This window comes from Lepeophtheirus salmonis, chromosome 9 (assembly GCF_016086655.4).
Source record: "Lepeophtheirus salmonis chromosome 9, UVic_Lsal_1.4, whole genome shotgun sequence".
NCBI classification, from domain to species: domain Eukaryota; kingdom Metazoa; phylum Arthropoda; class Copepoda; order Siphonostomatoida; family Caligidae; genus Lepeophtheirus; species Lepeophtheirus salmonis.
The window spans coordinates 15,512,885-15,526,774 of record NC_052139.2 but is presented as its reverse complement, the minus strand read 5'-3'; the positions used below and the strand labels follow the sequence as shown (position 1 = coordinate 15,526,774).

Sequence of the window (13,890 nt, the reverse complement as noted above, 5' to 3'; positions counted from 1 at the left end):
AGAAGCAAATAATGAAGGTTGAAGAAAAGAGACAGAGAGAGATTTAGAAAGAGACAGAAAGAGGGATCTAGAAAGAGAAAGAGAGAGAGTGATTTAGAAAGAGAGAGGGATCTAGAAAGAGACAGAGGGAGACGAGAAGAAGGGAGACACAGAGAAAATGAGATAGAGAGAGAAGGAGAGACATATATAAAGAGAAAAATAGAGTGATATAGAAAGAAAGAAGGGAAATATGGTTTTGTTTCGGTCAAAACCAGCCTCTCGATGACTTCAGAGGCCCAAAAAATATCATAGGAACATGCTAAGTTATTTTTGGGTCTGCTTACTAAATTCCAAACTGATTTGTTAGACCATTATGGATTCCATGTGTGATAGCATTAAAAACAGACATATAAATATGTATACGATTCCTTTATTTATTAGTAAAAATAAATTTTTCCCCCCTGAATAAGATTAAAAATAGAAAAACAAATATTTGAAATTAGATGAAATGACATGGCACGGTGTTATCTTACTAACACCAAAATGTATACTGTATTTTATTGTAAGGCCTCAATTTTTCTACTTCTTTCCCCTTATCAGTATTCTGAACGTTGATTGGTTGAACACGGAAATGGCCATACAACTTTCTTTTTAAATCCATGTTTTTTTTAAATCAAGTTTTTAGGTTATAACTACGATTCAGTGACATATTTCTATTATAAATTAAGATAATATTCCGAGGAAAAAATCTAATTGTTTATGACGTATTTGCTACAAATATAATTTTGATGTTAGGGAATTAAAACAAGTTTATAGATTTTTCATATTCAAAATAATTTGGTCCCAATTGATAGATATAAAACTAATAAGCAATTCCATTCCCCCCCGGAATATTATTGTAATTTATTTTCAACGCAACCTAACTAGCTTATATCATGAAAATAAATATTTAAAACTAAATTGCCAAAAATCAATGAAAGCGACCTTTTTTTAAAAAACAACTTTTATAAAGTAAGGTTTATTTTCGTATTCCACGCCTTAAATGACAATAATAAATTTAGGTTTCATCCTGCGGGCCAACATACTGCTGCATGGTGTAATTCAAAAGTTGGTTCACTACTTACTTTCAAATGATTTTGGGCTAATTTTCCTGTTTCTTTTTGAAAGAAAGGTTGCAAGATACATAAAGGATGGATGTAGGACCAATAATATTAATGGAAAAGCGAATTGCACTAAAGAAAAACATCATCAAAGAAGGTACATATTTTACGGTCTAAAATTTTCTACTCAATACAAATGTCAGTATCTAGGGCGTGGATAGCGAGATATATACAACCCCAGAGAAAAATATTACAGTTTAAAGATTAGTAAAGGAAAAACGGTTGGTGGTATTGTTCTTTTTTCTTTATTCTTTAATAAATCGCTTGGTATAAACATCTCTCTCTAAATGATGAATTCCCGCTTATCTTTGGTGTATTAAAAAATGAATTTAAAATTACTATATATCACATTATAATGATGTTGAGAGGCCAAAAATTGAAATCTGAAGTTTAATCAATTTTAAGATTAAAACAGCTCTTAAAAATATAACAACATTTTATTATCAATTCATAGTAAATTCCAGTGGGTAAATAAATTACGTTATAAGAAGGAAAGGAATGTTATGACTAAAAATGAGAAAATTGTCATAATCTTTGTGAGAATACATTTAAAAAAACATACCTATGTTGGTAACATGCAAGTGCTCTTATTAATTATGTATCCCTGTGTTGAATATTCAAACGTACTAGTGCGTATTAAACGTAGGGACTACAATTTTTATAGTGATATCTGTTAGCAGATATATCGTTTATTAAAGTTATCAACATATACTTTTCATTTTGATTTAAACTATTGGTTTAAACAATTTGTATATCTCAAGTTATGACGACTAATGTGTAACACGCAGAAAAATATTTTATCTTGTGCCGTCCATGCATGGCATACACAAACAAGGGACGGGACAAAAGAGAATATATTAAGAACTAAACAATCAATACAGGTAGTGCAGATGAATTTGACTGTCTTCTTTTGTAGTGTAAAAACAGCTAAAATAAAGTTCTACAACAAAAATTCAAAATTCGAATAATAAATATTACCAAAATATTTTCTGTTGCTTGCACCTTCGGCAGACGCATTGTGCTTCTAGCTCTTTATATATTTTCCTTGAATGGAACAGCCAAAATGAATAAATACATTTGTTGTCAAATAAATCATAGACTTTTTCTAATTCTTTTTGAAAACTTTTCGGGAAATAATATCATTAATAAAGTGTATTAATGATTTGTAGCAGATAAGCGAATATAAAGAAAAAAGACTGAGTAAAAAAAATAATTAGAAAATATTTGATTCAATAATATTATCCTTATTTTTCATATATGAACTAATAAATATTTACAAAGCATCATTCAATTTTGAAATTTTTCTTTATCAGGAATAAAAACACTTATAACTCTGCCAAAAATTATACCTTTTTTCTGAACAAAAAGTTTCATCAATAAAGATAACATTTCCCAGTGATTATGGTTGCTTTGTTCAGAATATATCACCAAATTTGTATTATATAGTAGAAAAGAAATATATGGTCTGACGACTAATGTAAAGAACGCAGAATAAATAGTTTCTCTTGCTCCTATCAATTTCTTATGTAATCCACGGTTATTATACCTAATTTCTGAATAAGTAATTAATAATCCCACTCCTTCAAAACGAAGAAAAAATAGAATATATTCGCTAGACATAAGACGATCAAAATTCAACTAAATTAATTTTATTTTGGCCAATCAATAAAAAATATAAAAAGAAAATATCTTTTTAAATCCGAAATTGCTCCAACAATTATTATAAATCATCATATCCTTTTAAGAGACCTATATATAAACCATAAATCGTGATATTAATATAAAAGTTTATATTTGAGAGCAAATTGGTTTTATTAATGAAACATTCAATAAAAATATCCATGCTTGAACGTTCAATCTGTGTGCTGATGAACCTTGTTCCTCTCAATTTGTAAACTTAACTTCTTTTGCAAATCCATAAACAAAGCAAAATTAATTATGTTCATAAAACATGTAAAGAGTCCAAAACTCTCTACCTCTGTTTCTTGAATAATTAAAATCCAATGCATTAAGTACTTCAGTCTATTATGTAAGGCCCATCCAAAATAAACAATCGATGTGCATCCATAGGTAAGGATCCATATTCCAAGAACGAACATAAAAAGTTTATTCTTTAATAGACTGTGACAAACGAAACGCTGAGTTTTCTCATGTGAAATGTAGTTAAATAGATTGTAACGCAAATATAGAGCATTGGTAAAGAAGGCAATAATTGAAATGTCAAAGTAAGTAAAGTCTGGATAAAATTGGCAAAATAAATCATTATACCCATGAAATATTGAAGCTATTAGATTTGATTCTTGGACTTCTTCATTTACAAGGAGGAACATTATCTTTATTGATAGATTTATAATTTTACCATTCAAAAAACATGGATTAACAAATTTATATTTCATATATATTTATGCTTAGTAAAAATTATGTTCAGCTCTTTATCAAAAATATATGCACACGATTTTACAATAAGCCTTCCGTTAAGTACTCGTATATCTTCAATGATTTCCTAATTTATTTTGAAACCTAATGGATGTCGTGAATTATTGGATGATTAGGACAATAGAACATGATTTTTGACTGGCATTGAAATAATTTTTATTTTGAGAGTAATCCTTCCATTGAAACTTCCTCCTAGTATATATATGGTTTTAAACAAATGTTCATTATTCAAAGAAGCTATACAGGATTTTTCCAGTTCTCCGTGACAAATATTTATGTTAAATACATTATATATTATTTATGAAATAAATATGTAATTAGAAAATGAACGTGTCAGATAAATAAAGATTTGTAACTAATAAGTAATACCGCAATTTCTTCATCAGTCAAAAATATTGAAATAATGTAAAACGGAGAATCTTACCTTATTTTCTCTTCATTTGAGTGTTGAAGTAGATTATCTTTCCAAAGGACTTGATATATTTGATACTTTTCCTCATCGTTTAGCAAACTAATATCAATGTTTTCTTCTCCTACGGATTTAGATCTTGATGGAATTCTACATAGGTCGTTATAATCCTCCACATAGCTATAATCAATATTCCTATCGAATTTCGTATAGCTGTAATATCAAGAATTAAATATTAATTATATTGTTAGATCAAAATTTTGAATATGTTTACTGTAAGGTTGAGCGAGATAAACTACAAAAAGTTCCGTTATATCTATTGGGAATTCTTTATTTTAATAATAAAATATGTCTTTGTGATTGACATTCATTTTACTAAGGATTTTTTCCATGCTAAACTATAGCAAACTTACGTATTAGAGTGATGACGAGTCTTTGAACTATTTTTTTTGAAAGAATTTTGATCCAAGTCAGAGTTTTCATCCTGAGATAAATATTCACGGAATAGTCTATCCTTTTCTATCACATTTTGAATAATAATATTTTCTTCTAATGTCAATTGAGATAGTGAAGGATATAACTCTTTTGGTGAAGGGGAGTATGGTATCATAAAAGCTCGACGGTTCATCTCATAAGCCTCTATTTGCTGAATTTTTAAATAAAGATATAGTGAAAAACTGCTGATAATTAATAAATGATTCTCAAAAACTTGATGGAGCCTTTCTCCTCTTCGACACAAGAGTATTAAGTCTCTGTAGTAACATTATGAAAATGCTTCCTCACTCTAAAATGAAACGAGCACAAGTGTTCAATAAAATCACCTGTTCAGCGTCTATAAATTAATTCATAATATTATCTGCATACACATTTGTAAACTCCGATTTTCAAGAGTTCTCTCTCAAAATGTTAATTTGTATCAAAGCAAAAATATCTTTAATTTGGAGCATATAAATAATTTTTGTTTTTATATTAGAGTCATCAGAGTAGAAAAGTACTACAAGAAAATTTTATTTGGTACTATTCAATCCACATATAAAATAATTTCAACAAAATTAATACAATAATGTATGTCTGAGCTCTCGTAATTGTTAATTACCCTTAGTGGCATTGATGGTTTCCAGGAGGAAGGCCTGGCATCGGCTGCTGATTAAGTCCTCTATCATGGTGTCCCGGTGCTGGCTGACAGTTGCCTTGTGGGACTCGGTATTTGGGTTACGGAAACTGCAGACCTTGTACTCGACATGTACCCAAATGGTGTAGTCGAAGGGGTTACCATCAGGTCTGTAGGGGGGCCAAAAAAAAAAAGAAGAAGAGTGTGAAAATAAATAAAAAGACTAATTAAAAAGAGTCTTGCAACGGAGCAGATTGGTTTCTTTCATTGCTGGTGTCAAAAGTGGCCTCTCCTACTTCACAAGGTTATCTCCACCCACTTCTTCGATAGCTCTCTGGACAGTCTGGTGTGAAACCCCGAGATCTCTTGCATGGTCCGTCATAGACTTGGGGATTGGCCTGTGCAGTTTTCTTTAACTCCTACGTATCGAATTTGGCCTTTTTGACATAGCTGTTCTTCCTTTCCAACATTTTGAACTTGTTGACGGGATTGATAGTGGTCCTGTAGACGCCCAACTGCTTGGAGTGCGCAAATAGAAATTCGTCGATTACGTTCAAGTGTCATTTTTCTACTTGTATGTAAGGTAGAGAACTCAGGTTTGTTTTGTTTAGGAACTAATTCTTTATCTTTTAATATATCGAAATATGAATCAATTTCAGTTACTCAAACATAATTAATAGTTAAAACCATGGGTATTGCCTTGAGTCAACTTCTATATATCGAAAACAAATATTATGAGTGTTTTTGAAGTCAAATATATTTTTAAATGTCAAATTTTGCAATGCTTCCCTTCCTGTGTAGTTCGGACAGTTCCTGTGAAGTTTTGTGCTTGCAAAACCTACCTTTTTTTTTTTTTTTTTTTTAAATCTACATTGATAATAGTTATGTACTAGTCTAAAAATGATTTAATAATTGTGGTATTCTGAGCTAGTTCTCTTGGCTAGTAATTAAATTTAACGAACGTTGAGTTTTTGTTATAAGTGTAAGTACTTATCAGCTTCAGAGTAATTTCTGCTTATAGCATTGCTAGATACAAAGTAGGGTTTGTGTTTATTTTCTTTATTTTATAGGTGATCACAGCTTATTTAATTAAATATCATAACACCTAAGCTGATTTTCTCCTACACATATTGTCAGGGTGACCACGTTAATTTTTAGTCTTTTTTTTTGTAACATAACGGTGGAAAATATTGTTTTCATCAACCCTTTTGTCCACAAAATAAAAGATTTGACAGAACATTAGGACATTAATAAAAGTCACAGTATTCAGAGTAATGAAAACAATTATTTTTTAGATAATCTTTAGAATAAGCTGTATGTATATGAAAAAAAAGAACTGATTCTCCATTTTAAAATTTCGAATTACATATTTTGAAAAAGCTATTTATTCCTCATATACATATTAAAAATTACTTTTTTAATTTATTAAGTAATAATATTAACACTAAAAAGAGTCTGCTCATGTTCCGGCTTAAAAAGCCGAAAAATTTCGATTTTCAACATATTTACTTCTATTAATTTGTACCAAGTATTTGAAAGTATAGCTTTAAAAATTAATATAATGGAGAATATTACAAGGATAGTGTTCAACTAGGATTAAATATGAGAATAGAGTAAAAATAAAGTTTCCATGGAAAATTTTATTATTAATTAGTGTGAAACATTTATTGAAGAAGAACTAAAATATCACTTACTCTGGATGATTACTATAATATAACATAATAACATACTACCTCATTAGCAAGTATAATGTGGAATAACATTTCAAAAACAAACAACAGCAGGATCATACTTGAATTCTTAATACCACACATTCAAAATTCAAACTTTTGTTTAGAATACATACAATAATGACATAAAACCAATAAACAATACTATTGACTATGTATTTATTAGTAAATATCAAATTTGTAACTTACTTATGACTTATATATAAAGTATGTATATCATCAAATGCATCGTAAAAATACAAAATATATTTTCCTCCAGAAATCTCAATCCTACATTCTGAAATATGATCCTATGCAAGATATTTCTATTAGCATCATTGATGTTCTGTCTGGTTAAGGCTCAAAATACTAAGACCTCATCGAAAAATGCCTTGATCAAATATATTTTCAAAGAGTTGGAGACAAAGGAAAACGCAAATTGTGTGTTAACAATAGTTGATGAAGAATTGGAAAATGATTTTTCTTTATTCAGAGAAACAATTTTACCACTAAACGTGAGTCTAGATTAAAATATTCATCAAATAAAGCCATATTATACATCAAAATTCCAAGATAATTACATTTTAGCTTGTCTAGAAATTATGTCCATATTTTTATAGATATACATCTCTAATGACCTGGATAAATCTTCTTTGCGTCGAAGCTCTTCTTACTGCAAACATAATATACTCTTTTTTAGGAATTTACAAGGAATTAAAAAACTAGGAATGAATTATGGAGTTACCCTCCGTCAAAAGGGATCCATATATGTGTTTGTTATTCAGGATATGACGGATATAGATTCAATTGGAAAGGAGTATTTGGATGTGATCAAAACTACATTTTTTCTCAAAGTCAAAAAAATCACACTCGTTGGAGCTTTAAATGATTCTTCTAAAAATGAGAAGTTTTGGGTATTAACGCAAAACTTCAGAAAAAAAGGTTAAAATTTTGAATTACATTCATTAAATTTTACAATACAAAACTCTTTTTGATGGTTGTCTTTTACGAAATATTTGGATTGCCTAACAAATATTGCCCCTCTTTTTCAATACAGGTAAAGGATATGAAACAAATATTTGGAATGGGAGGTCCATGGTTATCCCGGTGAAAAATTTATTTGAAGATAAATTAAGGTCTTTCTTGGGAAGAACATTGAAGACCTCCTCTTTTCTATTTCAACCTTATATAACTGCGAAAAAAGTAGATGAGAATGGTGTAATCACGGAATATGGAGGAATAGAGACACAAATTTTGAAGCAATTGTCTTTGAGCTTAGATTTTAAATATAACAGTATTATTCCACCAACTGATGGATTAAAGTGGGGAAGTGAACTTTCTGATGGATCCTTCACGGGTCTTATCGGTGATGTTATGTTTGAAAGGACAGACATAGCTTTTGCTCAATTTTTCATAACGCCGAGTAGAATGGATCGCATTGACTTTACTCAACCCTATGATATTGATAAGGTATGTTTTATGGTTATAAAACCTCCACCTCTGGCCCAGTGGAAATCCTTAGCGTATCCCCTTACAATATCCGTTTGGCTTGGTGTTTTTCTTTCAATTCTTGTATCTCTTGGTTTTATTTATATTTATACAACGGTGACGAATTCATACGAAAAATCTTTTTCATTTGTAAGTGGAGTATTCTTTTACTTGGGCACATTATTTGATATTTCGCAACCCATGACGTCAACACTTAGGTGAGTCAGTCATAAATTTATTATTAAAATAGTTCGGAGTAATTATTTATATCCTATTGAACAACCTTTCTTTCAATTCACAGTAAGTTGTCAATACGTCTTGCTTATACAACTTTTCTACTTGCTATTTTTGTTGTCACAATTGGTTATCGAGGGAGTTTAATTTCTGTACTCTCTGTTCCTCATCAATCTCCTCCTATCAACTCAGTGAAAGAAGTTGCAGAATCCCCTTTACCCATTGCCAGCTTAGGACCTTTATATTATGAAACATTTATGACATCTCAAGATGAAGACACACAAAAAATAGTAAACAAATTTATAGTTCATTATGATTATAGGGAATCATTTAAAAATTTAAGTGATAGAAAGGTTATTATGTGTGAAAGTCAGAGCTTTTTGGATTACTCAATGAGAGAACGTTTCACGGACAAGTGGGTTCATATTGTACATAGTATCTTAATGACTTAATTACCTTAATTTGTTTTAGTTATGGAGTTACAACTGTTCACTTAGTACAGGAGTGTTTAAACTCATTCAGAATAGCATTTGCTACGTCAAAGAACAGCATCTATACTGATAGAATCGGTGATAAGATTATACAACTCAATGCCGGAGGTCTAATTGAAAAGTGGATCGAAGATGAATTAAACTTGATTGCAAGGCTTTCTAAGGTAGAAGCAAAGGCATCACATAAAAAGCTTACAATTAATGATTTAGAGGTGAATAAAATAATTTTATTTTGAATTGTATAATTTTATGAGTTGATTATAGGGGCCATTTTATCTTTGGCTTTTTGGTATTGGAATTTCAATGACAACCTTTGTTTATGAAGTGATGTGGAATTCTTAAACAAATCAAGAAATAAAACTTATTAAAATTATTCATAGTTGTATCTACTTACTATGTAATTTTACAATTCTTATCATTTCTATAATTATAAGTTGAGTTAATTGACATTAAATTTCTCTCAGTGATACACAAGAATAAAGAATTTTAGTTCAAAAGTAAATAAAACATTTCAATACTTAACTATGAAATACTTTATATATGGATCGTGCAGTTTTTCCCTTAATATTTTTTTGAGCAACTAAAGACTATTTTTACTTCTGCCAATAAATTTGAATGAAGTTTATATTTTAACATCAATTTGATTGTTTGTAGGTAAGAATACAGTGAGATTTATGGATCAATTTTGGTGAAACTATATACACGACTAGCTTTTTTATCCACTCATAACCTTGACTGTCAAAAAAGAAAGGAAATATTTTTAAAAAATATTGTTTTTTCTTGTTGCCAACATTTAATTATTATTTAGAGAATAGTTATTAATCATTATATACATTGAATGTATAATCTTATCAATGACAGAGTATGGAATCACAAAAATTCTAAAAGAAGGCATATAATGGATAAGGGTTAATATAAAGATTCAAATTCCTAGGTAATGCCTTATTTGAGTGCATAGTACGTAGTGTCAGCAGCTTTAAATCATACAAGAGTCAACTTATGAAAAATTAATAGAAACTGCTGGAAGGAAATTACACACCCTCTGTGTTTATTTAAAAAAGCGAGCTTGTGTAGGAAGGAAATGTTTGTGAGAACAACGTAAACACGGAACTTCGAAAATATTAAAAGATTTGTCTTTTTCTAGCTATTTTTGTTTCATAAGAAAGACAAAATTTAATTCTTTTATGTGGAAAAAAAAAATACCCGGTTATTTTAGTTTAATTTGAATGGGTACTTAATAAAAGTTAATGCATCCATAAATGCATTAGATCCTCTCAAAGAAGACATAGGATGACATTTTATTATAAGGATGAATTAAAATCGATGTCGGTAGGATAAGGTTCATAGCCAGTTGATTAGAAATGCTATTCTTAATTGAATCATAATATTCAATCCTTTGATGCAATTATTATAAATATATCAGTTACAAATATTCAAAGGTACTGATGATAATCAGTGAACCAATTATAATCATGGTAACCCTGGCAGGTTAAAGAATGTTTTGGAGAAGTGCAGCTTAGATATCATAACGTTTCATTAGATCAGCAACAGGCAGCTGCGACAAGGGGGAGGGGAAATGAAAATAAAAAATGAAATAGGCAAGAATTAATCTGATATATATCCTCAATTTTACTCTGAGTCCAACAAAGGACTTACAATTATAACTCCATCATAAATTTTCAGTGTTAATCCTAGTCATAAATGAACACACATACACTTAAGGGTTATCTTCTCAAAAAATTAAAGAATACTCATAACAGCTTTGGAAAATAAAGAACACTTTTAAGTTTGTCAGCTCAAAGAAAAAAAAACGAGCGAGCTGAAAAATGCACCTAATTTTCATGACTATTCAGAGGTTTATAAAACATGCCTTAGAAAGCGGGAGTGGCCAATCTGAACAAAACTTTTAAGTATAATAGAGGCACTAAAGAGTAATAGACAGGGTTTGCTTGGAAGTTGTAAGAGTATGCCGTTGTTGGACTCGGAATAGAATTGAAGATCGACGTCGGAGTCATTGTTCTTGAAAATGACCATAAAAAATGGCAAACAATACTGTTATATCGTATTATACCCAATTCGTGGTACAACAGTCTTCCATTGACGATTCAAAGAGAAAATATGGCCTTTTGCAATAGTTATCGTACTCTTGATCCAAACATGATTATATTATTTACAACTTCTCTATACTAATGCCTTGGGAAACGAATGGATGTAAGATTATAATGAAGTGCGATTCTTCTCAGTAGCAAAGTAACATAAGTTATCCAAGAGATGTTTAAAATCTTTCTTCTTTCTCTAATATTTCAATTTTACTGGTTGTTTGATGGTTTTTCAGTCAACTTATATTGTTTATGTGTCAATCCATTTTGCAAATAATGAATAAAATATATAGTCTCTGAACTGAGGATCAAGAGGAAAGAAAAAGTTGACTGACCAACTTTCCGGCTATTGATTTTGGATTTTATCTTTTAATCTTCTATATTCGGGGCAGCTAATCTCTAAATACATAGGCTTCATGACCCAACAGAGGAATAAAACACATTTTTAAGCTTTGATACGTCTTCATGACTAAACTATCTAAAACAAGGAGTTTTATTCCCAATAGTATCCAAAGGTTATAGTGAACAAAAGTAACAACCTTCTAATTATTTCCCCTTCTTTCACGTCCATATTGCAAATGTGTATCTTCATATCCTTTTCTACATATATAGTGGATGTTATGTTATTTCCAATTGATCTAATTAAACGTCATAACAGCTAAGATGCTCTCTTCTCAAAATTTCTTCCAATCATCAGGATTATCATGTTCATATTCGGTTTCTTTTATTTTTACATACCGGCAGGACATGTCTATAATTAATAACAATTGATATTTTATTATTGGCTAGGGGAGGGGGGTTGGAGTTTTTATTTTTTGCTAATAAAGAAATAAATTTTTTCGGATACTCAAACGATAAAAAACATTGAAATCACCTCCACATGAAATCAAACAAGTATTAGAGCTCCTTTAAAAATTTAATTACATGTGGCTGATAATTTAGAATTGTTATATGTTTAGTGTCAAAATCAAATGCACACATAGTCGGACAACCGATCATAAGGGATACTCTTTCAATAAGTAAAAGAGCAATTTAAAAATAAATTTAGAAGAAAAATGTTTCAGTATTGCTAAAGGGTATCCAACTTTATTGCAAATACCAGAGGAAGTATTTTTAATATTTGTTACGCATATTTTTTGATTGCTATGTGTAAAGTCATTTTCCAGATGACATCCAAATTAATTATGAGTGAAGGTAATCATTGTACATAGATAAGCGGTCAGAAATCATCTTCCATAGTATGTAATAATCTGAATTCTTAAATATTTATCCTATACTTTTCTTTTAAAAGAAGCCATATTTATGAATGGAAGTAAATTAATATTTACAATTTTACAAAATATATAACTTGGGGCATGATTCAAAACAATTTATTTGTTCCAATTGATTTATATTCAACTATCAATGCCTAAAAGATAGTTTCCATTATGTATTATATTCCCATCAAGGACTATTGAAATTGTATTCAATCATGCGCCAATTACTTTGTCTAAGGAATCATTTGACAATTTTGATCTTCTTTTGGTTAGATATGATCAATCTGCTGATTATATCAAAATTGCCAAGTCCAAAAAAACCTGCCCTCAGACAATAGAATCATTTGGTTATTGAGAAGAGCAATAACTTTTAGAAATTGATTTGAATTAATTTAAGGGCTGACCTGGGAAATATCAAGATATATCAAAGATTTCTTCATTTTATGTATTAATTTATTTTATCAAACATTTGTGGGTGTTGCTAATTGTAGAAAAAAAATTATATTATATAGACGTCTGACAATGCATGGCATTGCTAAATAAATTTAGAGACAAACAATTCTAGTAATTGACAATGCAAGCAAGACTTTTTGTGAAACGTTCATATTTTGAGTGAAATAATCAAATATTAAGATAAAGGTACATAATTACGACACTATGGTAAACCCCAACATCCAATTCTGTTCAAATTTATACGAATTAGTTCCATGATTTATAGTTGAAATCAGAACTAAAATATCGGTGATACAATAGTGAAACTGTTTTGTATTGCTGTAGGGTTGGACTGTGTAGGGGCTTATAAATGACAAAAAAGTGAGGGGATCACACTCCCCATGGCTTTGCATAACTTACTTATTGATTAATGTGCATAAACAGGCTTGTTTTTTTTAAATTAATCTAAGTGTTGTGTCATTTCTTATATAGGACGGTAGTCCAGTGCAGTTCAGAGTTCAGTCTCTGTCTGACCCCAGTTCAGTACTGCATATCAGTCCTATAACTTACAAAGTTCGGTCCTTGATAATGTCACTTAACTTCTTTTATTTCTTCATAAGTTCTATTGCTGACAGTCAAAAAGACAAACAGTTTTAAGAACTGGTTCTAAGATTCGACCACACTGAATAAATAAGGATCGACATAAGAACAATTAAGATTATTACTTATTATTTTGAAAAAGCATTTTTTAAATATATATGTATAGGGAATAAATACCTTTTTCAAAAATTTGATTCCTATCAGCAAAATACGTAATGCCTTATCTAGCAACAAAATTCCAATACAAACAAAAGTAAGGTTACTTTTTGAATACATAATACCAGACATTAAAAATGCAAACTTTTGTTAGCTTGTAATAGTGGTATAAAACCAATAAACAATATTATTGACTTTGTATTTATTGATAAACATCAATAACTTATAAATAAAATGTGAATATCATCAGTGAAGAGAAATGTCTTTCCTGAAATATTTATGTATCTTTAAAAAAAAAAAAAAATACGGGCACAGAACTTAAAATCCTTC

General features: G+C 29.7%; 2 protein-coding genes across 10 annotated transcripts in view; one reads left to right on the top strand and one right to left on the bottom strand.

The window, feature by feature from the left end:
* The window catches only part of LOC121124185 (uncharacterized), a 385,250-nt gene extending 380,460 nt beyond the window's left edge, over nucleotides 1-4,790 (bottom strand). For all 6 annotated transcript variants that reach the window (XM_071891046.1, XM_071891051.1, XM_071891050.1 and 3 more), the window contains exons 1-2: nucleotides 4,398-4,790; nucleotides 4,000-4,197 (exon numbers count right to left, since the gene is read on the bottom strand). In XM_071891046.1, coding sequence (XP_071747147.1) covers nucleotides 4,000-4,197; nucleotides 4,398-4,612 — 413 coding nt within the window. In that variant the 5' untranslated portion in view covers nucleotides 4,613-4,790. The remainder of the gene's footprint in view (nucleotides 1-3,999; nucleotides 4,198-4,397) is intronic.
* LOC121124324 (ionotropic receptor 21a-like) overlaps nucleotides 1-9,524 on the top strand; it is a 37,910-nt gene extending 28,386 nt beyond the window's left edge. For 2 of the 4 annotated variants that reach the window (XM_071891056.1, XM_071891055.1), the window contains exons 2-7: nucleotides 7,085-7,319; nucleotides 7,425-7,746; nucleotides 7,862-8,510; nucleotides 8,594-8,941; nucleotides 8,998-9,229; nucleotides 9,282-9,524. In XM_071891056.1, the coding sequence (XP_071747157.1) occupies nucleotides 7,110-7,319; nucleotides 7,425-7,746; nucleotides 7,862-8,510; nucleotides 8,594-8,941; nucleotides 8,998-9,229; nucleotides 9,282-9,359 (1,839 nt within the window). In that variant the 5' untranslated portion in view covers nucleotides 7,085-7,109 and the 3' untranslated portion in view covers nucleotides 9,360-9,524. Of the gene's footprint in view, nucleotides 1-1,139; nucleotides 1,237-7,084; nucleotides 7,320-7,401; nucleotides 7,747-7,861; nucleotides 8,511-8,593; nucleotides 8,942-8,997; nucleotides 9,230-9,281 lie in introns of those variants that run through there. The other 2 variants (XM_040719475.2, XM_071891057.1) reach the window with 2 other exon arrangements.
* The last annotated feature ends 4,366 nt before the right edge of the window (nucleotides 9,525-13,890 follow it).